This window comes from Diadema antillarum, unplaced genomic scaffold, assembly GCF_040938485.1.
Source record: "Diadema antillarum isolate AM-2024a unplaced genomic scaffold, OU_Dant_1.0 scf00000074, whole genome shotgun sequence".
In the NCBI taxonomy this organism is placed as follows: Eukaryota; Metazoa; Echinodermata; class Echinoidea; order Diadematoida; family Diadematidae; genus Diadema; species Diadema antillarum.
In genome coordinates, this window is record NW_027270963.1 from 3,169,087 (window position 1) to 3,195,693 (window position 26,607).

General features: G+C 38.0%; 1 protein-coding gene across 1 annotated transcript in view; it reads left to right on the forward strand.

Moving 5' to 3' along the window:
- The window catches only part of LOC139717315 (calcium/calmodulin-dependent protein kinase type 1D-like), a 159,094-nt gene that overhangs the window by 104,547 nt on the left and 27,940 nt on the right, over window positions 1–26,607 (forward strand). The window contains exons 5-6 of the mRNA XM_071628808.1: window positions 8,933–9,132; window positions 13,164–13,276. Of these exons, the coding sequence (XP_071484909.1) occupies window positions 8,933–9,132; window positions 13,164–13,276 (313 nt within the window). The remainder of the gene's footprint in view (window positions 1–8,932; window positions 9,133–13,163; window positions 13,277–26,607) is intronic.

Sequence of the window (26,607 nt, forward strand, 5' to 3'; positions counted from 1 at the left end):
GGTGTCTTGGATGTGTGTCTATATGTCATCCTCCAAAAAAAAAAAAAAAAAAAGGAAAAGAGAAGAGTGTTTGTACGCTTTTTGCTGGTATACATCTGAAGAATGTGGATGTGTGTGTGTGTTGATTCATCTATAAAAGGGCATAAATATGTAAGAGTATAATTGATTTGATAGGATTGATCCTAATCTGTTGGGTAAGGGTCTTTTTTTGTGGTGTGTCAGTGTGTGTGTGTGTGTGTGTGTGTGTGTGTGTACACACATTCAAATGTCGGTGTGTGTTTATGCCTTATGGCCAACAGGTCGTAATTTCAGCGTGTGTTGCCAAGTTATGAGCAATCAGTTTGTGTTAATTAAAAAAAAAGAAAACGACAGATGTTTGTGACAGTCTATATTTGTATGAGACAGGTGGCACAGATGCACAGGGGATGCTAGGCGCTGTAACGATAAAGCGTTTCTTGCCATTCTTCTGGGAAACCAAGATAGTTCAGTTCTGCGAAGTGCCATGAGTGAAGATTTGATTGAGGAAGTTAATGTACTTTTGTTTATTTTTTTTATTTTGCCTATAGAGGCAGTAATAACTCGTCAAGTATGTCAAGTAATGGTTGACTAAATTTTAAGCATATTTGCAGTAAATTTGTCTTTGCCCATATCAGTGTACCTTGCCATTATTATCATTATCATTTTATCATTGCTATTGTTATTGTTTTATCATTACCCTTTATAGAAATGACTGAATTAATTGTTTTGATTGTGAGCACACTCATAAAGATATGACAGTTTTGAGGTTGAGAGAGCATTGAATGTCGATGATTTTTGTAAAATGTGACTTTAGTTTCAAAGGAGAACTCCGGATGATTTTCAGACTTTTACATTTGAACCAACTATAAATTGGTTATGGTGGTACAGAACTTCAGATTTTACAGTGATTTGGATGAGGAATAAGATTTATAACAAATCACAATGAACGAGGATGATGACATGGCAGCTTCAGGGTGGTCCACAAGGGGTTTTAGCATGTCGCTGCAACATGCTAAAATTCTTGTGCAACATCCTAAAAATCCATCAACATGCTATGCAACATCCTTAAGAATTTGCAACAAGCTCAAAGCAAAAGTATTAAAAAATGTGCAAAACATGTGCATAACATAAGAAACATCAAACTACCAGGTACTTTAGATATTTGTGTGCAAAACATGAGAGAGAACATTGAATGTAAGCAGCACAAAGAGAGATAAGCAGCAAAATATTAAGTACTACGTACTCATCGTGTGCGCTCCGCGCATATTCAATTTCTGCAATATTCTCAGATTCTGAGCTTGCAACATACTAAAATTTCAATTTGTGGACCACCCTGAGCTTCACCATAATGCATGAGTGATGGCTTAAGGAAGCAAAACAAAAGATGAAAGCATGCATAAATTCTACACAAGTGAAGTTGTTAGGCAAGTGATATTGTAATGGAATTACTTAGGAGCACTACATTACTGGAATATGTGAATCTCTTACATCATCATCCTTGTTCCGTGTAATTTGTTTGGGGATTTTCGGAGTATTGGTTCATCTGCTCAAAGACCACAAAAATTCCGCAAATCTATACATGGCACTATCAATTTATGTAAGTACATGATGTGAAATTATTGAAATTGTCTGGAATTTCCCTTTAAATGTACTGAAACACTGGTTGGTTTTGTTGTGTTTTGTTTGTGTGTGTGTGTGTGTTTGGGAAGGAGGCAAATGGAGGAGTCATACACACAAAGGATATCTATGCAGTATGATTATTAATTAAATATGATACATGGCAAGATACACGTGGAAAATGCTGCCTCTGTTCATCATCTCTCCAGTTTTGCAGTCACATGTTGAAGAGATGCTTTCACCATGCTGATACAAGTGTGTGTCAGCCCAGAATACGAATGTACGTCTCAGGGTAAACTTACTTTGGAAAGGATGACTCGATGCCGCTTAATTAGATGACAAAATTGGTATCTGTCCCAGAGATGAAATGCTTTTCAATGTCACTGTCCCCCTCTTTATTTTATGTAGCCTTTTTTTTTTTTTTTTTTAAATGCCATGAGTGTTATCTACAGTAGATGCTAAACTATCAAAATGCCAGCTGGGTTGAATTTCACCTTTAAATTGGAAGCTCATATGAGATCATAGGACCAAAAAATGTGTCAGTTTTCAGTCTGAGTTTGTATGGCCCATGCACAATGTAATTTGCATGTCTTTGTCGCTATTTATAAGTGGGTTGTTATAACCTTGAAATTGTTGTGTACTGACATACTAACTTATTGTCAAGTGGACAATAACTATGACAAGAAACTTGCATGAACAAGATTAGTCACAAGTCAAGCTGTTGCAGTCATGACTATTATATTGAATATGAGCATTAAGATACCGTAAAATCCTTTGGTGGACTCTTTGACTGAATATGTCTCATATTTGTACCAAATATATGAAAAACAAACATTAAATTTTGTTAACTTTTGTGATTGTTATCATTCCTTGTATAAGATGAAAAGTGTTTTTAATTGAGTCCCAAATAAAACACCTCTCTACATGTGAAAATTAGAAAAAAAAAGATAAGATGCAAAAGTAATGTTACCAAACTATTCAGATTATGACTTATATTTACCATTGTGTCACTAAGAACCAATTAGAATACTTTTCTTACAGTTTAAATGCAACACAATAACATGAAATCTACAAAGGAAAAGTGTTGGCTGCATATATCCTGTTATAAGACCAGACCAGTGCATCCTTCTCTTTCTCTTTCTTTGATACAAAGAATGTAAGCCCTATACCATATATTAACATTTAAGAAGTTCTTGTTGTTATCATCCTCTTTACCAAATACTTTGTGACCTATCTGTATCAAATGTGTTATCCCCCATTTTGTGTAAGCTGCATGCAAAGATCATGCACAGTTATTTACAGAAGCCAGCAGTCAGTCACAAAGTGTATGACTGGGTAGCAAAGTCATTCATTTTTGCATTCAATCAATATTGATGACAGGGGCACCAAATTTCCCTCATTTTCCTCTATAACACTTTATGTTCATGTCAGATCTAGTTTGATTTTCAAGTTATTCTTTAACAGCTTAGATGCATCAGTGCCACTGGCAGTAAACCATTTCTCAATAATGATTGATGGGGCAACGATGTAGCAGTGTCAACACAAGAAACAAGAGAGTTACGGACTCTTTAACTTGCCATTTGTGCATACTCCGAACTGTAAATCCACAAATTCATTTGTGTGGGAGGCAGATGGAATGAGTGAGTGTCTGGTAGTCTGAGATCTGGCACATAAGACTTTCCAAGCGAACGAGGAAGAAGATAATGATAGATGCAAAGAACTTTTTGCCGTAGAAAGCCAAAGGGTGAAAAAGTACTCCTAAATGGAAGCCAATGTAAGGTGAAAGTAATGTTGCTGATGCCACGTGGAGTTAATTGCCTACTGAAAACTAATTCTCATTTCATTTCTGACACCTGCGAAATAATCTTTGCATTGAAGTGACAGCCATCAGTGATACAGTTTTTGATTGTCTGCCCATCGGTGAAACTCATTCCAAGGAAGAGCCGGGAGAAACCTTGGCAAATGTTGCGGAATTTTAATCAAGATTGCAAAAACGGGACCTGTTCTTTTGTTTGTTCTGAGTTGCGTGGCGATGTCGCCGGCTTCCTTCCCACGGAGCGGCAATGTCCATCATGTCCTGGCGTTTAGTGCTCAATTAAGGGCAGCCACTGGAGCGGGACTTTTTGTGGGCAATTAGCTAAAAAGGTTTTGACCGGCTTTCTCCCCCGCTCCTACCTGACCTCCAGTATTGGGATCCCCAGGAGGCTGTCGCTGTCACACATGGAGGTGTGCCAGATAACGCTCTTCATCCTTGCTGGAAGACTCCCATCACCCCATACCCCTACTCCCCCCCCCCCCCCCCCCCCTCCTCCAACCACCACCATCTCCACCATCACCGTCATCATCATCATCTTCCTCTGAGGGGGAAAAGTGTTCTCAACTAATTGCAGGGATGAAGATGTTGTTTGTTCTGAGGAGTTAACAGGGGCTATTTCCCCATCTATGCTGCACAGTGTCTTTTGCTGCCTCTTATCCCATTATCGTTTCGACGAAGTTAATGGATCCCACAGGCGGATCAGTTGCTGTTGTTGTTTTCTTGCAGGCATGTAAAAACTGCCACAAAGCCAGACCCCATCCTTCTACACCCTTGCCTATTCCCTTGCAAAAACATCTTGAACTGCTGTAAATGTTTAGCCAAATGAGATAATTGCTTTGCATGTAGTGGTATCGCTTTACAAAGCCTGCTTGTGATCAATAATGGCCAGGCCCAAAGTGATGTAAACAATCAATTGTATTATAAAACAACAACAACAACAGCCATGAGAAGAAGCAGGAATCGTAAAAGCTCACGACTGGCTGCTGTGATAGTTTTTAACGTAGCATTTTTCCCTCCTTGTTTATGCAGTTTGGCCCAGGGTTGAATTAATTCAATATTGTCCAAAAATAATAATCTAGGTGACTCTCTTACTATTTGAAACGTTTTAACAATAATCTCTTTCAAATCTTGCTCATTAGCCATTGTTTCTGTTTGGAATCTCCTAAAAATCGGTTCAGTTTTTGTCAGACACTGTGAATGTCAAACTCCTGTGAATGCTGAGAGGTGTGCAGATAGTGTTTTTTCAATTTGATTTCTAATGTAACGTGTTCATTCATATTAATGTTCCTTGGTCATTACTTGTGTAATGTGGAAGCAAATGAATTCATTAGCAAATGTGGGATCCTGTTTTTGTTCTTGTTTCCAGTAGCCAGTTGAGTAATGTTTCATAAATGAGACCACTTTGCAAGCGAAAGCTCCCCAGAGCCTCTAACCACATTTCCAAGAGAAGCAGAGCTAAGTGATGAGATAATACCCTTTCCTGGATTGGGAAATGGTCTTAATGAAGGACACAAGCATATTAAGCCTGGAATAATACCACCAAGAATGTTTTTGAAAGAAATATGATATGATGCTGCGGCATCTATGCTACCAATATATGTCACACCACATATACTGATATGAGACAGTGACTCAAAGGCTCTTAAATGTTCAGAGGGGAAAAATATGATCATGTTATTTTTCTTCAAGATTTTTCTTAAATGGTGAAATTAGATACTTCTTCGAGGGGATATTATGATAAAACGATTACAAACTTAGACTTTTAGAGTACATTTAAAGCATCTTTGAATGAATGGAGATAAATGGTAAATGACTAGTGCATGATACTTAACAGTAGTATGTACCTCACCAAATCCTACAAGATGTGAATTATTTATGAAATTTATGTTAGTGACAGGCCTGACCATTCATACAAGTGAAACATGTAAAAAAAAAAAAAATCAAAGTGACTTCAGTACTGGCTGTTTTTCTGGTGGGTAAAACTATAGAACATCTATATACCGGTAAGGTGATTTTGTTTTTAATCACCTTAAACATCAGAGCTTCAAGAACCAATGACAGCAATCTTTATTATTCTCTGTGGTTCAGAACACCAAAGATGTAGAAGAGGAATTAGTAATTGTTTGTTTTTTGTTTTTTTAGTTTAAGGAAACCAAAACCCAAAGAGAAATGTGGATTGAGTGAAAGCAGCAACAGTAGTAGAACACATCAGTGAAAGTTTGAGGAAAAATCGGACAATCGATGCAAAAGTTATGAATTTTTAAAGTTTTGGTGTTGGAACCACCGGATGAGGAGACTACTAGAGGTTTTGATGTCATGTGTGAACAACAATATAAAGAAAATATAAAGAGAATATCACAAAAATTCATTTTTCATTAAAATTACACATTCCATCAACTTGATACTGACATATGTAAAGGGTAGCAATTATTCCCCCTGCTTTCTGAAAGCAGTTAGTCAACTGCTCTTTTGTTATGCTAGAAAAGTGAATTTTGTGGAATTCCCTTTATATTTCTTTATATTGTTGTCCGCACATGATGCCATAACCTCTAGTAGTCTCCTCATCCAGCGGTTCCAACACCAAAACTTTAAAAATTCATAACTTTTGCATCGATTATCCGATTTTCCTCAAACTTTCACTGATCTGTTGTTCTAATGTTGCTGCTTTCACTCAATCCACATTTCTCTTTGGGTTTTGGTTTCCTCTAAAGATTACTAGCAAAGTGGGATAATCCTGTCTGTGAAAACAGATAACTGCATTTTCATTTTTTTTAAAGTAACGTCATCATCAAATAGAGAAAAGTAAAATTCTTTCAATGATACCAAACTCATTGCTTAACAAGAAATATTTTTGCAGATATTAAATCACATATATCACATAGATCACATGTATATTTTTTTTTTGTGGATATATCATATTGATGAAAATGGATACGTCTGTTTTTGCATTTAAATTTTTGTTAGATTCATGTGCCTGACATATAAATAACATACCATTTTATACTGCATTTACATAATTATAAAGAAATAACAATTAGCACACCTCTCTGTTTAGTGGTGACATGGATTGCCTTTGTGTATTCTTTTTTTAAATTCTTGGAGGTCCTTTCACCCAATTCACATTTATTTTGGGTTTAGGTTTCCTTTTAAATCTGATCAGTTTTTGTCAACTTGTGGTACCTCTTAACATCTATCTTGATTTCTCTGTCCCTATGACTGTGTCTCTTTGCTTTTTGAATTGATGTGTTTCCACCACCGTCTTCTTGCTTCAATGTTTTTAGTTGTTGTTTTTTTAATACGAAGCAGTAGTTCGTCAGTGATGATGCCACACTTTTGTTTTGTGCATTGTGCATGTTAATGGCATTTAAAATACTTATTTCCATATTGTTTGAGATCTCTCCTACGTGATGCGTTTCACTTAAAAACAAAACAAAACAAAAGAAAATAATATAGACACGTGCCTAGACAAGTGCGTCAATGGTGGCTAAGTGGCATCGTTAGCTGACTCCCACCATTTTTTTCTCTCTTTTTTTTGCATTTAATTCAAAGTGCCACACCCTTCATTAAACTATAGCATAATAATACCAGAGTGTTCCTCCTTCATCTGATCAGCCTGTTGCGTCTGTGGTTTTCTGTCGACGCATTAAAACTGACGTCGATATCATGCCAAACCCGATCGTTGCCAACACACCCGTGTGCGCACACACACACACACACACACACACACACACACACATGCACACACAGACGAACGCACACACCCAGCCAGTATTGGCTCCTTATCAGCACCTCCATGACTTCAATTATGTGCGTAAATGGGTGGGTGTAATTCCACTCCCGAGAGGATCATCTTTAGCTTGTCATCCTTTTGAACTCACTCTCTCCATCTCCCCTTCTCTCCCTCTCTCCCTTCTCCATCTCTCTCTCTTTCTATCTATCTTTATCTCTTTCTTTCCCCATCTCCCCTCTCTCTATTATCTCTCTTTCTACCTGTATGCCTCTCTCTCTCTCTCTCTCTCTCTCTCTCTCTCTCTCTCTCTCTCTCTCTCCAAGAAGCCATATGCCCTTCTCTCCTCTTCTTCATATTTTAGGAGTGCAAAGTGTATCCTTATTGCCACTGATTGAGATTTATGACGGGAGTGTCCAATTGCAGCGTGGCAGTAGTCCCTGGTCATTCATTATCGTGTTGGGCCCTGATGTGACCGTTCGCGGTGCGGACAATTATGGTCCGCAGTGGCGTGTGAGGCCATACAGTGTGCTGACGCAAGCAAGCGGGAAGTGAGCCCGCAGCGATAAATTGTGCATGTAATTGTGTATGAATGTGTCTATGTGTGTGTGTGTGTGTGTGTGTGTGTGTGTGTGTGTGATGGAGGTGTGGGAGGGTGCCATCAATGCATGTGTGGGGCAGTATGTGTAGTTGTAGTGTATACCGTAGGTTGCTGTTGCGTGTACTCATAGACTTTATGTGTATGTGTTTGTGTTTGTTTTTGTGCTTGTGTTTGTGTCAGTGTTACAATATGTGTGTGTGTGTGTGTGTGTGTGTGTGTGTGTGTGTGTGTGTGTTTATTAAGAATCGGCATCTAGTCAATTTTGCCAGCATGTCAGCATCATTTTTCTTGAACTCTTATTACCTCAAATGCATAACAGAGCATTTCACACAATGCTTTCAAATGGAGAGCAAGCCTGCTAGAACCCAGAGGGTGAGAGGGGTCAGTTAAATCTCAATTCAATATTAGAGTATGCCAACATCCTCACAGTAGCATGTGTTTGTTATTATTCTGAAACTAACATGCATTTATGTATCTTACAATGAAAACTTAAACAGCCTTACACTATCACAGCTTTCAAGTGTTACGTTTCAGTGAAATGATGATCTGATTATGAATTAGGTAGTTCATGATATTCTTACTCATTTTCAGTCATTCTTACACTGAAAGGAACTGATGGTTAAGGATTAAGTACTCTCATTAGCTGCAGCAGAATGTGTGTGTACATTGAGCTCATTTTGGAATAATAAATTCCATAAAACCCCATCTCACTAGACAGTGATTCGGCTACAATCCTCAAAAAATGGACAAAGTGTGACATATTGCAGTTTGATCATTTTAAATCGTTTACATCATATCTTGAGTGTTTTTGGAATGTCAAGGCTCGCCACCATTTACCTGGTAGTGACAAAAATGTTGAACATGTCCAAAACTTCCTAAGCGAGAGCTAACCTTGTTTATTTTTGTTCAAAAATGAATAGTGCTTTCCTGCCTTCCCTCATTCCCAGGGCTGTGTGCAATTTTCTTTCATCAAGTTTGTCAAGAATTAACCAATCAAGAACACTTCCTGAAGATATTGTGAATTTGTTGCAGGCACAAGGAATTTGGAATCTCAAAGGCAAAAGAATGTGCGTCTAACGTTCCATATGACTTGTACTCGTGTTTTCATATTCTTCTACTTCATCTTTTTTCCCCTTTCTGTCTTACCCAACAGCCAGAGAATCTACTATTCTACAGTCCCGACGAAGATTCCAAGATCATGATCAGCGACTTTGGTCTGTCGAAGATTGAGGGTCAAGAAGGCATGTCAACAGCGTGTGGCACACCGGGCTACGTGGCGCCGGAAGTTCTCAAGCAGCTGAATTATGGGAAGGAGATCGACATCTGGTCAATAGGCGTCATCACGTACATTCTGTGAGTCTGCATTTAGAGTTTAGAAAACCCTTTTTCAAGCTTTATGATGCTCATACAGTGACACTGTAGGCATTTTTTAAAGTGATGTATCAGATCTACCCTCTTGAAGAAACATATTTTACTTTTATTTAGTTTGGGGAAGGAGGGGACGTATCTTAGGAGCTTCTTGTGTAAAATACGGTATATTTCTCTGATATATATACATTACTATACCGTAAAGCAAAAAATATCCTCGGTTTGAAATTTTTCGCAAATTGAAGCCAATGGCCTTTTTTCACGGCATGAAATTTTTTGTGAATTTCCACTTGCATCCAATGCACATTGTGTAGACGAGAACTTTCGCATGCATTTTAATTTTCCGAATCAAGGCTCTTGTGAAATTTGAGAAATTAAAATGCATGTAAACTTTTCTGGTTTTACAATGTACATATTAACTCATCCTGTAATTTTAGAAGAGTTTTGTGAGATGCAGACAAACTTCACAAATAACTAGAGAAGCATTATCTATTTCAACATATTTTCACTTTTATAGCATATTGAAAAAACACTTGACTTAACCTCTTTCAGAAAGCAGGGGGAATGATAATATCCTGGACACATGTTAGTAATGAGTTGAGTCAATATATACATTTCATAGAAATTAAATTTGTGCAATTTTTTTGATATTTTCTTTAAATTGTTTTCCATACGTGAGGTCACAAAGTGTTGAAGTGTTCCCATCCAGCGAAAATTTAAAGATTTGTAACTTTTGACTGCATTGTCTTATATTCCTCAAGCTTTGCTGACGTGTTCTAAATATATTTCCATATTCACTCACTCACATGCATTTTGGGGTGTTATTCCCCTTTATAGATATCTCTTCAATTCCTGATGAGAGAATATAAGAATTTCCTCAATGCGGGACATGTTTCTGCTCATTTACATTCATGTAACCTAGAAGTTTCTCCCTTAATGCTGTTTAGAAACCTCCATATTTTGATTGATGAATGTTCACAGCTGTCCAAAGAATTTATGGTCGTACAGACAAGAGGAAAAAAGAAATGGTTTAAAAATGATCAAAAAGATATAAAAAAATAGTGTTGATAAGCTTACACTGGTTTAAATGACCACTTTGCTATTTCTCTCTAGCAAATTTTAACTAGTTTCTATTCCATCACACTTTCTTAAAGGGAAATTTTATAATCTCTGTACAGTGCACTCTTGTGATTTTATAAGCAGGCCCTAAACCTTGAACCCATATCCTTGATAAGATTACATTATTTTTCATCGTACTGTACCAGTCTTAATACCATATGCAGGAATGTTTTCTTCCTTTGGGGTTAGTTTTGCAAAGGCAGTGTAAGATCATTTATACATGCCAAGTGCTAGAGCTATCAACTATGTGAAAGACATATTTCATTGTGGTATGCAAACAATTTCCTCCCCCACCCCTCCCCCAACACACACACACACAACACATCCTTACATTAGCACTGTTTTTTTTGCTCATTGTATCACAGTTTCCTGCAAAGCACGCTAGCATGCTTAATGTCAACAAAGAGAGGCGGCAATTCACGTAAATATCTGGGCCGGTTTAGCCAGACAGTTACAGTATTCTGCCGTTTAGGTCGGTCGCATCAATCATGTGTCAAGCTTCCCCGCAAAAGGGTCGTTTAGGAGAGGGTATACTATAGAATACTGTGTGGGACTAAGGGGAATGGAAATTCACAAAGTCTCCAGCTCAACACTGTGTGCAGGGGGAAACACAAATAACATGAATGTTTGTTTGACATCAATCTCTCGTCGGCCAGTGCCTGGAAGAAGTAGTCTAACAAAAGAGCAGCAGCGTTGGCGACATTTCTAGCAAATTGTATTTACTTCTCACTAGCACACCACCCCATAGGAACACTGCCCTCTACTGGTAATGATCATAGACAAAGAGTCAACAATCTGCCTCCCCTGTTGTTGTTATGTTTGTGGCAAACTCCTGGTGTAATGCCCAGGCAATCTCCATTGCCATGTGTGTCAAAAAATAAAAATAAATAAATAAAAAAAATAATGCAGAATATCGAAGCTTGATTTGTAGGCCTACTTTATTTTGTTTATCATCCATAATAAGGTGAATGCAGCTAAAATAGCAATTAACTCCAATATTTTTTTTTACTTGTTTGTTGTTACTTTTATCCCTTTCTGTCTGTTTGTTTTTGAATGAAATGGTGATCTTTTGATAAAATCTGTAATAAATTTTTGAGAAAAATTTAACAAATGATGGGACGGTGATGTTTTTCAAAGCCACTATACATTCAATTTTTCTTTAAGTTACAGAAGTACATAGACATCTTCAGTCTTGAGATATATATATATATATATATATATAATATTATATATATCAAGACTGAAGATGTCTATGTACCTCAAAACGAACATAAAGTCGCACACACTGATTTTGCGTGAGGACTGAAAATAAGTGAAATGGGTCAACCTAGCCGAACTTGACTTTTTCATATTTTCTGAAAGAGCGGGTCTTCTTTTACGTTATGCTAAAATTTGGTATCATAAAATGGGCAGGAAAGTGTGTTTTTTTAGCAGTTTATCTCAAACATTTTTGGTAGAATAGTGTAATTAGGTGCGTCTTTAGAATCCTTTTTTTCATTTCTGAAAAACCTTGTCCACACTCTTCACTTTCAACTCTAATAACTTTTGAAAAGATAGTGCTACTGCTTTGAAAGTTGGCGTTAATTAAGGACGGAATGTGTTAATGAGGCATGCTCAATTTCAATTTGATCTGATAATCCCTTCATTGTTGTTACTCTGGTGGTTTACTTCCAGTTTTTTGTCCCATTCATCGCACAGCCAGCACGGTTTGGTAAAGATTAAGCGCTTGAATAGACACTGTACTTCAGAGCCTCTTTTCTCAGTTCACACTTTTCCTGGGTTTGTGCTTTCTTTCCAATATTTCGATAGGTTAGGAGAGTCCATTTGATTTGAGTTATACATCATTTTAAAGCTTAAAGTCTGCTCTTTCAGAATATGGTCTTAACTAATAATTCATGTCTGGCGACTTTTTGTTTGTTTTGAGGTGCAGGGTCACATATATAAAGAGACTATCTCAGTGTTTCTTTGAGCAAATTTACAGAGGAACTTTGTGAGTACATTAAGGTTAGGTTAAGGTTGTTAACAGTAACTCTTTTTGTCCTCTTATACTCTTTTGCTTATTTCATCACTGTACCTTATCAATACCAAGATGTTGATACCATATTCTGGGACACAGTTGAAAAATGGCATGATGATTTGTGACCGTACAACACAAAACAAACAAAAAGTCGCACCCCTTGATTTTACGTGAGGACCCAAAACAAGTGAAATGGGTCAAATAAGTCAATCTTGAGTTTTCCATATTTTCTGAAAGAGCTATCTTTCTTCTACATTATTCTTAAGTTTGGGATCATAACACGAATGGGAAAGTGCATTTTCCGCAGTTTTTCTACAACCCTTTTTTGGGGGAGAGAAGAATGAAGAGGTATGTATTAGAGGCCCCTTTTCATTTCTTGAAATCCTTTGTACACTCTTCACTTTCAAGACTAGTAACTTTTGAAAGGATAGTGCTACTGCTTTGAAAGTTGGCATTAATCATGGACAGAATGTGTTGATAGAACATGGTCAATTTTAGCTTAATCTGATAATCCCTTCATTGTTGTTGTTATGTGGTTGACATCCTGTGTTTTGTCCCTTTTATCACACAGCTAGCGCGGCTTGGTGAAAGATTAAGCGCTTGAGTAGACCCTGTACTTCAGAGCCTCTTTTCTCACTTCACACTTTTCCAGAGTGTGTGCTTTCTTTCCAGTATTTAGGTAGGTTAGGAGAGTCCATGTGAATTGAGTTATACATCATTTGAAAGCTTAGAGTCTGCTCTTTCAGAATCTGCCCTTAACTAAAAATCCATGTCTGGCGACTTTTTGTTGGTTTTGTGATGCAGGGTCACATTTAGAATCAAATGAGGGCTAATGTAACTTAAAAGTTGTGTTTATCTGTTGTCTTTCCATTGTACATAGACTGTGTGGTTATCCTCCGTTCTACGATGAAAACGACTCCAAGCTCTTTCAGCAAATCATGCGAGGTGACTACGAGTTTGACTCTCCGTACTGGGACGATATCTCAGATTCAGGTGAGTGTCTCCCTTTAAGCTCAACTCGTTCGAGCCAAGTATTTGCAGCACAGCTCTGTATACAAGTATAGTTTGCAATCTGCATTGGTCTGTGATATTTAAAATGTGCTGATCTCTCACTTAATCAGTGAAGACTGCTTAAATTATCTCCTCAAAAGGCTTATTGTACATCAAGGCGTATTGTATGTGTAACTCTACGTTTACTCTAACATTTTGTGTGAAATGTGTTAATGGTTAATTTCTCTATTTTTTTTTTTTTTTTTTTTTTTTTTTTTTTTTTTGGGGGGGGGGAGGGGCTGGGCACGGGAGTTGGAAGGAATATATGTATGGGTACATAAGTGTCTCTTATTTCACAATCAATAATAATGACAGAATTTTTGTGCATAAGCATACTTTTGTTATATCCAGATGCAGCAGTACTGCATAAGATGTCAGTGGTGCTGTTATGTAGTTTTACTGAGATAATTGTACGTGCTGTGCTACAGGGGAATAGCCATGCTTCATGCTATTAAGCAGTGTGAGTTACAACTGCCGTACAAACCACTTCACTGATTAAGCCATGGAATAATTTGTAAAGACTCAAGGTATTACTTGTCGTGATTAAACCCCAACCCTGTGACAGTCAACATTTCACTTATTATCAATGAATATGGTACGCAAATTTGGCATGTAAGGCCTACTGTAAAAGTGGTTTCTTTCTTGGTGGTTTTATTTTCGCGCTTTTCGTGCTTTGAGGTTGAGCCGTGAATTTAACATCACACGAAATTGTTTTGAACTCGCCGCTTGTTACAATGCTATTGCGCACATGCACACACAAAGATTCCGCGTATTGAGTGTATTGATGGTCAACATACACACAGCGATACCGCGCAATGTAGGTACAAGCATGTTATAAAGTACTCAAGACGGAATTTCAGATAAGCCCGCATTTAATTTTGATTTCTATTGAATAGATACAAGAATAATTGGATTATAGTTTGGGTTTTCATGTACAAAATAAAGCAGATTTTGCCGACTGTGAATTCACAGATTTTGCCAACCGCGAATTTAAACACACGCTAAAAAGTCGGCACCGATGGAAACCGCGAAAGTATCTGTACGTGAAAGAAACCACTTTTACAGTACTTTTGTTTGTATACCTCCATAATGTGTTCGTGTATTTCAGTATTCATAAACTCAGATTCACTTAGTGACTATGTCAAGGCAATAAAAGTCATTGTTAAAGTGTATAACAGCATCACACCGAAGAGGTGTGTAACCACTGGTTTCCTGTAGTCCCAGTGTTTTACCGTAATTCAGTGTGCACTTCCGAAAAGTTACAGACAGCAAAAACTGTATTTGCCTGCAAGTCAGCAAAAGGAAAATCTGACATTAGCACTGTGGAGTACGTGGGCAATGTTTATTTTCGAAGTGCATACAGAGATGGCAATAATGCTTATAGAGTCAGTCAAACCAGGTAAATGCCACAGCTGTTTTCAAGTTGTGAGGAAATATGATACGTCGATGTGACAACATCCTCAATGTTAGTGACCGGGTTGTCATGTTAATCTGAAACCACATAACTCAAACACATTAGGCACGAACCAGATGTCTCCGTCCCTGGTCAGTATCTGACCGGTGTGACATTTGAAGGATGACACAACAGCTCTCCTGTGCAGATGATGTCCGTCATTTGTTACATAACTGATTAGCAGGCTGTCCACTTGTCCATCAATCATCCCGATGTCCAAAGAGAGAATATCATTTTATATTCCTTATCCATTTATTTGTTGCAAGAGTAAATATCCAGGGGCGTGTTTGCTATGATTCTCTATCGGGAGGTACGGTCGCAGCCAACACAACTCATAGACGTTGTGCCAGAATAATGCATAGATATGGCTGAGTCATGCCAAGTTGTATGTAAGATCATCTTCCTTATGGGACCAGTCTGTATCTAACTCCTTGTCTTGTTTTCCTTCTCATCCTTCTCTTGTTTTTCATCACTATTTCCACATCTGTTTCATCAGTACTGAAGCGATTGTGATAGAAAGAACCAAGTTCTTCTCTCTTTGGAAAGCAGTAGCTAAAATCCTCTCCGAGCCCCCACCACTGGCTTTGTATCGTTCTCATGTATCCTTAGCCCTCCTTTTAAAACCCTTCACAACCAGCTATCCCACAATATGTGTGGATGATTAACAACTAGCACTGCATTAGCATGGTCAAGTTTTGTGAATGAACTGAAAGGTGTATCCCTTTTACATACGTGTATGCAGATTTTTTTTTTTGTCACCCATCAGTCAAATATCTAACTTCCCTCTTGTTATGACATATGCACCGCTTTCAAGGGAAAATCATACACACCGACTCAGTTAACGGCTGAATACCAACTTCACATATTCTGCTCAAATCCACAAACCCGCCCAAACCGATGAATAAATCGCCAAATGTCGCAGTACAATGAAAGCTTTTCTTGTGCTTCCGTTCGTCTCACATATAGCTTGCATTTTATGTGGTGATTGACTATCAAGCGGTGTTTCCCAGTAGATTTGTGTGTAAATTCTAAGTTTCTGTCACTTTTTTGTGTGCAAAAATCATGCCTTTACATAATGTACCTACTGGTCATTTCAAAGAAAAACAATCATCTATTTGTAATACAATTTTCATCAAAGCATAGCTTGGCATTTTCTGTACAACTTTGCTCACTGCATGTCCAGCTTAACAGAAATTAACAGAAATCTATGTAGCAGTAACATTGATTTGAAAAACAGAATGTTTTCTCAAAGCATGACTATGTTGGTGTCCAAGAATAATGTGGGACACAGGGGGTTTCCACCATGGCACATAAAGAGATAATGAGATATCTCTTCAAGCTGTAAATGGGCCCATTTTTGGTTTTAAAAAAAGCACTGGCGAACCAAGATGCAATGTGATTGAAGGCTGCACTGCCTTTTAATCGGGTAAATTTAGATAGAAGATCAATGATGTCACTTCCACAATGAGCGGAGCTGGGTCTTGGAGCTGAGATAACTAAGATGTTTTGTCTTTGCCATGGCAACCTGTCGCCATGGTGTTTGTGTGGCATGACTTAGCGAGGTAAAAGCCCTATTAGGCGCGCCACACTCTCCAACGTGTAATTAGGATGTGTGACGTGTGCCTAGCTAATGGACAGGACTCCGCGGTAAATATCATTCTCTTGAGTGATTCTAATTCACCAAATTCAGGTGTCTTGCAGATGCAGCTCCAGTTATAATGATGAATATGCACACTGTAAATTCTTTGCAGATGTATGTGACTAAATGCATTGTAAGGTCTGTATATTTTCCTGCAATGAATTAGGACACCAGTTAGCAACCCTTTGAGAGACTATGTTATAATGTCTGCCGTGGGATTTAAACGAGTGCAAATAGGAAGATTAGCATGTAAGGCATGGAGGTTCACTTCAGAACTGGATAGGCTTACGTCTGATACATAAAAAAGGAACTCAATCAGTAGTCACCATACATCCACAAGATCGAAGGATGCTGAACATACCCACATGTTTTTGCAAGATACTGTAAAACAAGGAATGTTCGCATGCATTTTAATTTTGCGAATTTTGCGAGCGCCAAGATTCGCGAAATTAAAATGTGCGCGAAAGTTCTTGTTTACACTGTATACATTGAATGCCAGTGGCAGTTCGCGAAAATTTCATGCCGCAAAAAAGGCAGTCGGCTCCAATTCGCGAAAAATTCATGCCGCGACTATATCATGTTTTACAGTATTCTAATCCCAGCATCATGATGTATACCATCTCACCTCGTGCAGGGTTCCCACTGTCGTGCAATCTGCTATGCATGCCTCGATTGGCCATATTATACAGTGTAGTAGCTAATGGGGGAATTTGTATATTATTGTCTATCACAAATATGCGCCATGATTGAAATCATGGTCTTAATTGTGGAGTAATCCTGGTGATCTTATCAGATCTTATCAGATCTTTATAGGTCAGTCATGAGAAGTGCAGTGATATATATTACATTATTCAGAAAGAAAGTTTGCTATCTTACTCAAAACTTCCGCATTAATTTTTTTTTTTCTGAAAGGAAGTATTTTGATAGATAATAATTTAAAGGCAATTTCAAATATATTTTGCTTTTTTGCAAGTCTGTTTTTGTGTTAAAGTGATTTTTCAGTCATATGAATGAGTATCAGTTTTATAGTTAACTCTTGAAAAAAAAAAGAAAGACATCAGTGCTGAAGTCTTCTGAAATGACACTCAAATGTGTTTTTTAAGTTAATCTGCCACTATGTACATTTGGTATATACATGAATCTATAACTTATTGATGCACATTTATATGAGGATTTACACATATGGAGACAGAGACACATGCATACATATAGACAAACATACATGAATACACAAACACAGAAATATGTACATAGATTTATAGATAGATTGATTGAAAAATGGATAAAATATAAATGAATTTCTGAGCCTAGTGTTTACAGATTTCCTAAACTTTACTCTGTTTTTCAATGTGTATTTGCTAAAACGTGCATGCATCGTGCACAATCACTGACTGTCGATGATATTCTTAGATTGTATGCTGTATTCTTACACTGAGCCATTGGGGCTGTGAGTACAATTCGTCTTGAATCAGCTTCAAATGGAGGAGATTTCAATTGAAAGTGGCAACTGTCCCCCACTGTTTCAGGCCCATCTTGCTGCGTCCTTGTGAGCCCTGCCGAAAGTGAGGCATAATACCCATCTCATTATGATGATAGTTGCAGTATGGACATTTTATAGAGAGCACATTCGCCTTGTGATTGTTGTTGTATTTGCTCTTTGTCCCACCCACACCCCCCTCCCCCCAATCTGCCGCTCTGCAAATCTCGTGGTGCGGCCCGTGGCAATTTAGCGTATCAGCTTTGGGTTCGTTTCGAAACGGGAGTGCCGGCGCGGGGTTATTTATGGCGAGATCAAACGTAACATCTGAGCAGTCGGCAGGGGCGATGCGCTGTCAGGTGTGTGGGATGCGGACATCATCGTGATTAACTATGGTGGCATCGTGATGTGCTGTGTTTTGGTAGTGACAAGAAAACATTTGTGCCTAGATGGGCCTCATTATGACCACATTTGTGATTGGGGGGGGGGGGATAGAGGTGGGGATTTATTAACCCCTCAAATCCTAGGGAAATCTTGCTGCAAAAAGTCTTTATCTGGACAATCATCAAATTGGCACTTCTGAGTTTTCTTTGCATATCTTTGTTTATTGAGAGAAAGATGAAGTGAAACTGGCTTATTTCATGGAATCTGCACAAAATCAGAAAAATATAAAACCTTACTAATTTTAGATGGGAACATTGACTTCAAACCGTTTTGAGATTTGTTACGAATTGAAGCATCCCTTAGAAATTTAGTAATTTGGCATCTTTAGATAATTGTGCAACAAATATAATGCCCTATGATTAAAGTAGGGCTCAGTTTAAACACTCAAATATAAGTTATGGTAATGAGACATATAAATGTGATTTATGCAACTTGATGTATAAAGACTTGCAGTTGCTATATAATTGAATTCTTTGGCACTTTGAGCTGTGATTGGCACAGAAAACTCCATAGCGTTATACACACTGTCCAAAGTCCATTGCAGAGAGAAGGTTAAAAAGTCACTAATTCACTTCACTTCACGGAGTCTCATCCAAGACTGTTCAATGACTGTAAATGTCCATTGAAGTGTACAATTTGTGATCATTTCTATGCTCCTCAAAGGGATTCTGTCCATATGCAGTATTTTAAAGAGATTGCTGACAGTTTGGGATCAGAAATTTAAGCAGTCTCCACAGTTTCAGTATCTTTGGCTTTGTTGAGTTTGGCACTCTCAGACTCTTAGATATTGGATTTGCATTTGACTTTGATTTGTGTTATTACATGACCTGCTGTTCATATGCCTTTCTTAGGAAATGCTGCTAATTTTGAGTTGCTCATGACACCATATTATGTAAGGGTTTGGATTTTGTTTTAGGGTGCGTGTGTGTGTTTGTGTAGAGATAATGAAGAGCTCTGTAGAAGTGATAATGACAGAAAATTGAGTCTGTGGCCTGTTAAGAATCATATTGATCCCTGTTCAGTTCATTTCATTTTCCAAAAGTGCAACAAATGTAGACAGATATACTTTTATGCTGATGGCTAAATACAAGTAACAAACATTAATTTTGACTAGTTTGGGATATTTTAAACATTGATAATGTCCATTTCTACTGACTTTATTGCACTACTTCATCACCTGCATTGAGGATAAACCACTCTGTTTATGAAAATCCCAGTAATTAAGCCCCACCCCCCCCCCCTTTAGCCCCACCAATTTCCAGATGGGTTTAGCTTTATGTAGTACCACTCTATCTACTCTCATTGGTTTTGGGGAGAGTGTGGTAGCCCTACCTCTTGTAGTAGGGGACTGAATGGTACCTCACTTGTTTGGGTTAGGACTGCAATTGCGGTTTTAAGAAAGCCAGTGAGAACAGAAACAGTACGAGTCTGGGGCTAAAGAAGCTGATGATAACAGGTTGCGTTACAGCCAATCCAAAGTAAATTGGTCATAAATACTCAATTTCACAATGTGATCACAGTGATGTCAAAGCAGTACTTTGTTTACATTTTTTTTCAAAGGCTCAGATGTTTACGTCCTTGCAAGCAGATGTAGCAGGCTTCTTCAATGATAATGATAATTTGCTGAATAGATGTTGAGTGGCAAATAAGTGGTAAATGGCTGGAATGAGCTTTGTAACATTTGTGTTTATTCTCCGAGTTTGAAAGAATGATAAATCATTTCTCATGAATATTCACAGAGCCTGGATGGTCCAGGGTTAACGATTTCATGTGAGAACAGGAGCAATTTTTGTTTTTGGCCCTTGAATCAGTGATAATTCTTCAAAGTGATGATTCTTCAAATGCAAGTGAGAATAGGGGCGAAGAAAACCAAGAGAGAGAAGGACTATAAATAACTTCATTGTCATAGTTGTGTTTTTAGCCTTGTTGTCATCAGCAAGTTAATTAGTCAGTCTTGAAACCCTTCTCAATCGGGGCACCGATGTTTTCATCCTGAAAGGTGGGGGAGGGGTGATACTAGGGCGAAAGGTTACTATGGATTTGTGCGCCAGCCTCTCCGCCCACTTTCTTCGCCCACCAGCTCCACCCATCTGCTTACTCATAATGTAGATGAGCCACGCCCACACAAGTTTACTGTATGATAGTTGTAGCTAATGTATTTAGACTGTCTTAAGAATAAGGGCAGAGGACGAGCAGTGAAACCATAAGCTTGAGAGCCGATGGATACCCCGGCAAGGATGCTGTCGATGTCGCCTTTAATACTTTGTGTTCAGAGTCAACTAGTTGTATCGAGGGGTAAGCACTTTTTTAGGTCACAGATGATGACTGTTCTATCTATTCTTATCTGGATTGCAAAGACATATTCATTACTTCTGCTAGCATTAATAATGAGGGGGAAGAACATCTTCTAGCTGTACATTTCAAAGTGTTTTGAAGGTATGCAATATCCAACATAGTTTCACTCGATCATTCACTTTTAATGGTTCCACAAAACTGTCCGAGGCAGTTTTTTTTTGTTGAAAACTACGTGTATCTCTTCATTGTCTCAAGTAATGTGATCTGTTATTCAAAAAAAAAAGAAAAGAAAGAGAAAATGCATGACATCAGGAAATGCTACAGGTGTGTAACCCCATAATGGAGAGTCTCTTTGCTGTATTTTTACCACCAATGTTTGTTATGTATGGTGCTATGGGATAGACAGGATGAATAGGAAGATATACCTTCCACAATTAATTTGGTGATTAGCTTGTCAAATTGACAATTTTCTGGTCTGATAATTAGCTCAACCTGAAGGAGGTATGTCCAGATTTTAGAAAGAGAAATCTGTGGATCCAGAAATGACATTTTCACAATTTAAAGTAGATACCTTCTGAATGGCTGGCTGGAAATAATTCTATAAACTTGTTACATCATCCCCGTAGATGTACTGTCCCCTTTACACTTTACACATCCTCTAGTATAAAAATTGCTGAATTAAGAGGGGGCTTTTCTTGAGTTTTACAATCCCCATCAGTGAGAATTTACTGATTTTACCAAGACAATTGTTGTCAATTTTCTTTTGAGTGTTATTCTAGCTTCATTTTTGTTTTTTGTTTTTGTTTTTTAACATGGGAATTGGTTAGTGCATGCCCTTCGACACAAGTTTGTGCTGTACGTTGTGTTGTGATAAGTAGTAATGGAAAGTTGATGCCATTTGTGGAGGTATGCTATGAAGATGTCTGCCAAATGAATTATTTTGTTCTGCTAGCTGGAGTCTTCTCCTTGATATATGTATTTCATTTGCAAGGCTTGCTAGATGCTGGGATCCCTGTCATGTGGCATATTAGGGGTGATGCCTCAGCTTCAATCTCGTTATGTTCATCATTTTCACCGCAGGGCACTGTAGGATTGCAATATTAGGTGGCTGTTTCATTAACGTGACAGTCATAACAATATTTCCCTCCAGCAAGGAGCGAGGGTGGAGGAAGGAAAAAAAAGCAAGAGAAAGAGAAACAACAAGAACAACAGAGAGATGATAAAGAATATGACAGAAAAGAATAGATAGAGACAAAGAAAAAGAAAGGAAAAGAGGCAGAAGTGACATAATGAGTGGTGTGATGATAGAAGAATATTCCGTAGATGCAAGGAGAAAGAACGATGGGGAGAGAGAAAGAAAAGAGATCTGAGCAAGAAGTATCATTAGTCAGTCGATAATATTCACGAGAATATTAGATGCAAGCATATATATATATATATATATATATATATATATATATATATATATATTGTGAGAGAAGATGGAGTTATATAAGCAGTGGTTTGATAATACTCTTCTCAAATTTTCTCAACTCCCATTAAAGAGAATATCTGCTGATGCGGAAAATAAGAAACATAGTTGGGACTAAGGGGTTTTATTGCCAAAATGGCTGTACGAAGATGAAATGGTTTCTCATGTATAGTGATTTTCAACATGATCAGCCAGGGATTGGGGGTGGGGGGGGGGGGGGAGGAGAGGGATAGATACTTGAAATTAGAGATGAAATAAACTCTCTGAATCATAGGCAGTCGGGACCCATCAAGTAACAATCAAAGAGTGATCCGAAGTCCTTGGAATGTCAGAAAGAGGGATCAGCATGATGCTGGCCAAAATTGAGGAACCGAAAGAGACTGAGAGAGGGAAAGATGGAAGGGGAGAGGGAGGGGGGAGAGAGATTTGTAATGAAATTCGTGCTCCAGGGTGCCGTAAATAGCAGTTTGATCTTCACGCTCCGACTGGCGAGGGCCTCCAACCCATCACATGCAAGGGGCTATCATGTCAACATCATCCGCCGCCACCACCACTGTTGTCACCGTGGCGATGTGCTGCCACCCCATAGCCAAGAACCAAATTTTAGCCCGCCATTCAGAACAAATCAATCCAAACACCCCGACATGAGGACATTAATCCGTTAAAGACCAGTTTAGAGTATACTCTGGCAGGTGTCTATGGGAAATGCTTGTACAGCAAAATCAGTTCATCCTCAGTGGGTTAAAGGTGAAAAACCCCTCCATAGTAAGCCTTCTCAGTTTCCTCCAGGCTTACCATTCGCAGGTGGTACTCTTCACGAGAAAAGCATCGTCTAAAGTTAGGCATCAAACCGCTTTCAAGCCTTCGAAGGATTGCATTACTGCATTCGGCTGTTAAATGGTCTAAAAATAGGCTTTAAACTATCAATCCCACACTTTTGTTTTTATTTTGCTTGTGTTTTGCTTGTGTAAAGTATCTGTTGGTTCTGTGGAAGTCAAAGCTGTGACTATTAAGATACTTTTAAATGGTAAAGTTTTACGAGTTTGTAAATGAGTCAGTGAAACCTTCAATAATATATCAAAAGAAAAAAAAATAGGAAGTTACAGCTTCTAGAATTAAGTGGTCACTAGCAAATAATGATTTAATTGGAGACAAGTTGTTCAGAATTTTCCATCTACCTTGTACACAAAATGTATGATTTTTAAACATCTGTTTTTAGTGTACTTTCTAGAGTTATCTAACTTCATATTTGAAGAATTCATGTCTGTATGCTATATTTTGGTTCCAATCACATTAGAAGTGGCAATCATTTTGATATAAAAGCATGCAGAGAGTTGTCAAGCACTTGTCAAATATTATATGACCCACTTGTAATTGTTCTACGATTAAAACACCTTAACTTCCATACTCTTGGCTTGTGTTCAAGATTTTCTCCAGTTTATTGGAATGCCTGAAGCATGAGTGGCAATAAGTCATAACAAGGCATACAAGAAGACAATCAAAGCAATGAAGAGTACGAACATGAAACAACTGAGATACCTGCAAACAATTCATGACCATGACCATAAAGTACAGATGGGTATCTTGCAATTTAGTCCTTGACCTCAGAAAGAAAACTTGGGTATAGCTGTGGTGAGTTAATAACAAATTTACGCTCCTCATACCATAGATTAACTTTAAAATGTCACAGGTAACTCATCTGAAACACCCACTGGTTTTACTCAGTGCTTAAAAATGGTAACTAGGCAAAAATTAAATCTGATGTAATATGTTATTTTGCTTCACTTTATTCATTGTCATCCATCTACTCATAGCACAATATTTTTGCTTCCTTTTCCTCTAAATTTCTTCCACATCATTCCCAGAGGTGTTGTATGCTTGTGTTTTTGTGTGCATGGCTGTTCTCTATTCAGTTATCTCACATATTTGCTTTGCCTTTTTATGTTAAATTCTACTACAAAACTATACCAAATGTTGCAATATTTGTGTGTGTGTGTGTGTGTGTGTGTGTGTGTGTGTATGTTTAAAGAATGTTTATGTGTTTGAATTGAATTTACTGAATACAGTACTCTCCGCTTAATAGGGTAACGCTTAATCAGGTACTCTTTTTAATTGACTTACAAAGTGAAAAACAGTTCCTGATGCATGTTATATTTATCTCATAATCAGGTAGGCATTCTGAATAAATGGGTATTAACCCGTTGAGGACGGTTTGATTTTGCTACAACACATACTTCCCATAGACACCTGCCCGAATATACTCGGGACTCGTCCTCAACAGGTTAAATTTCCAGAGTAAGCTGATCTACTTCCATGGTTTCCCACAGAAAGCCTTTAAAATTTGTGTAAATATGAATAATATATATGCATAATTGTTATAGGAATGTAGTTTCAAAGTGACTGATGTTTAGAAGCGTGTATGTGGCTTGATGAGGACTCGGGGCTGCAAGCAGATTATTTGCAAAATTATACTGCAGACACTAACCATACTAACTAAGGCTGTTGTGTGACTTCAGATAAGCTGTGGCCGTTTGTGTAAGTGACATACCGAGCTGTGTGTCCGATGCAGAGAGGTGTGTGACTAGTATGTGGTATCTACGTTTTGAATAAAATAAATGCAGACAATTAAAAAAAAAACTGACCAGAAATGAATATAATTCATAAGTGGAAAACGAGCAAAGAAAATTGGATTCCTGCTCATTTTTCGACTTGAATAAAATAACACGCATTCTGCTTAATCCATTACTCCACTTATTTGGGGAAAAAAAAATGCTCTGCAAGACACTACCCGATTAAGCGGAGAGTACTGTACCAGTGTCAGACTCCACAGGATGTAAAGTTCTGCTGTGGTAGTCTTTCTGCCACTTTGTAATAGATCTCTCTCTCTCATCTTTGATCTTGTCTCTTCCCTGGCAAACATCATGAACCAGTGTGTGGTTCCATGCGAGGGACTTCAAGTGATGTCTTGTGACAGAAAGTTAATGCCATCCAAGGCGCTCTCGGTGTGTGTGTGTGTGAAAGTGAGATTAGTTTTGCAAACTTTAATCTAGCGCAGTAAGCAAGAAGATGATGAGTGCTTTGACAGGGCAGATTGATGAATAGCAAGGAGCCTTGATCCCCCTTCAGTCCTTCCTGTATTATTCCTCTAGCTTTGTGCCGAATCTCTCCCGATATGAGGTGAACGTCGCAAAAGTTTGAGCAACTTTGAAATTGCATATTGATCTTTGGATTTGCGATACCGGCATGAGCCGAGCATGTCGACGTTGTAGTGATAAAAGAGAAATTGGTTAACGATTATGAGCTCGACATTGATGCATTATCATCACTGGATGAGGGATTAGTGAACAGACTGGGTGTCTCCGCCTGGATGGAGTCGGTAAGGGTGGGGCAGTATGTGAGCCTAGGGGTGGTGGTTGCAAGGAGGGGGGCAGAGTTGGGGAGTTGGGAAGATTTAGGGAGAAAATAAAACAGTTTATGCTGAGGATAAAGTGAAATGCAAACTTCACTGATGATTCCTTACTGTAAAATATCTTGCGCTTGCAGTTAAATTGAATCAATGCTCGTGTGTGTCCCCATACATAGAGTACAGTAATGTGATTTATTATCAGTTCTTCTTCAGTGTCTCCAAAACATTACTCACACTTATAGTTAATCAGTGAAAATGCAGATAAATACTGATATTCTTGTTGTCAAGGAAACAGCGACTTAATTCTCATTTGTTATCATCTGTATTGAATGTGTTAGCGGTGCATTATAAAAGCGTATTCTTGACTGCTTGATTTTCACTGTGCAATACGAGACCATATTAAATGAAACGTATAAGTCAACATATTAATTGAAGACCTGAATATTAGAACGACCCAAGTCCAATTTTTGGCCAAATTCAGTTTAACATGGGAAATTGTAGCTTATGCATGGACTCATCTTGTGTATAAATGATAAGTCCTAATTACCCCCGGAAGTGCCAGAAATGAATGAGTTAAATATTATATTAATGTGAGAATGAAGGACTTCGGTCATTCTTACATTCATATTATAGCGCCCTCTCTCATCCTTCTCTCATCTCTATAGCAGAATATTATGTACATGAATCAAAGAACGATCCAAGTCCATATGATTCAAAGAACGATCCGAGTCCATATGAATCAAAGAACGACCCAAGTCCATCACACAAAATGGCCTCTCCACAATTAATGTAAATGTTAATTGTCATAATAATATATGTTCTAATTTGTATATACAATGTTGCCTTCCCGTTATAGTTAAATAGAATATTATTGGACAAATAAAAAAGATATGAAGTTTTTTTAAGTTTACTCAAAATGGTCTTCCATGGACTTGGGTCGTTCTTATATTCAGATACTCAATTCTCCATGAGCTTCCGTTATGAGTGGCCATGCAATAATACACTTGATTCTGTGTCATCTCTTGCGCGAGTGGTTTGCTGAGTGCAGTGCACAAACGTTTGCTACTGTACCAAGTGTGAGTCTTTCCT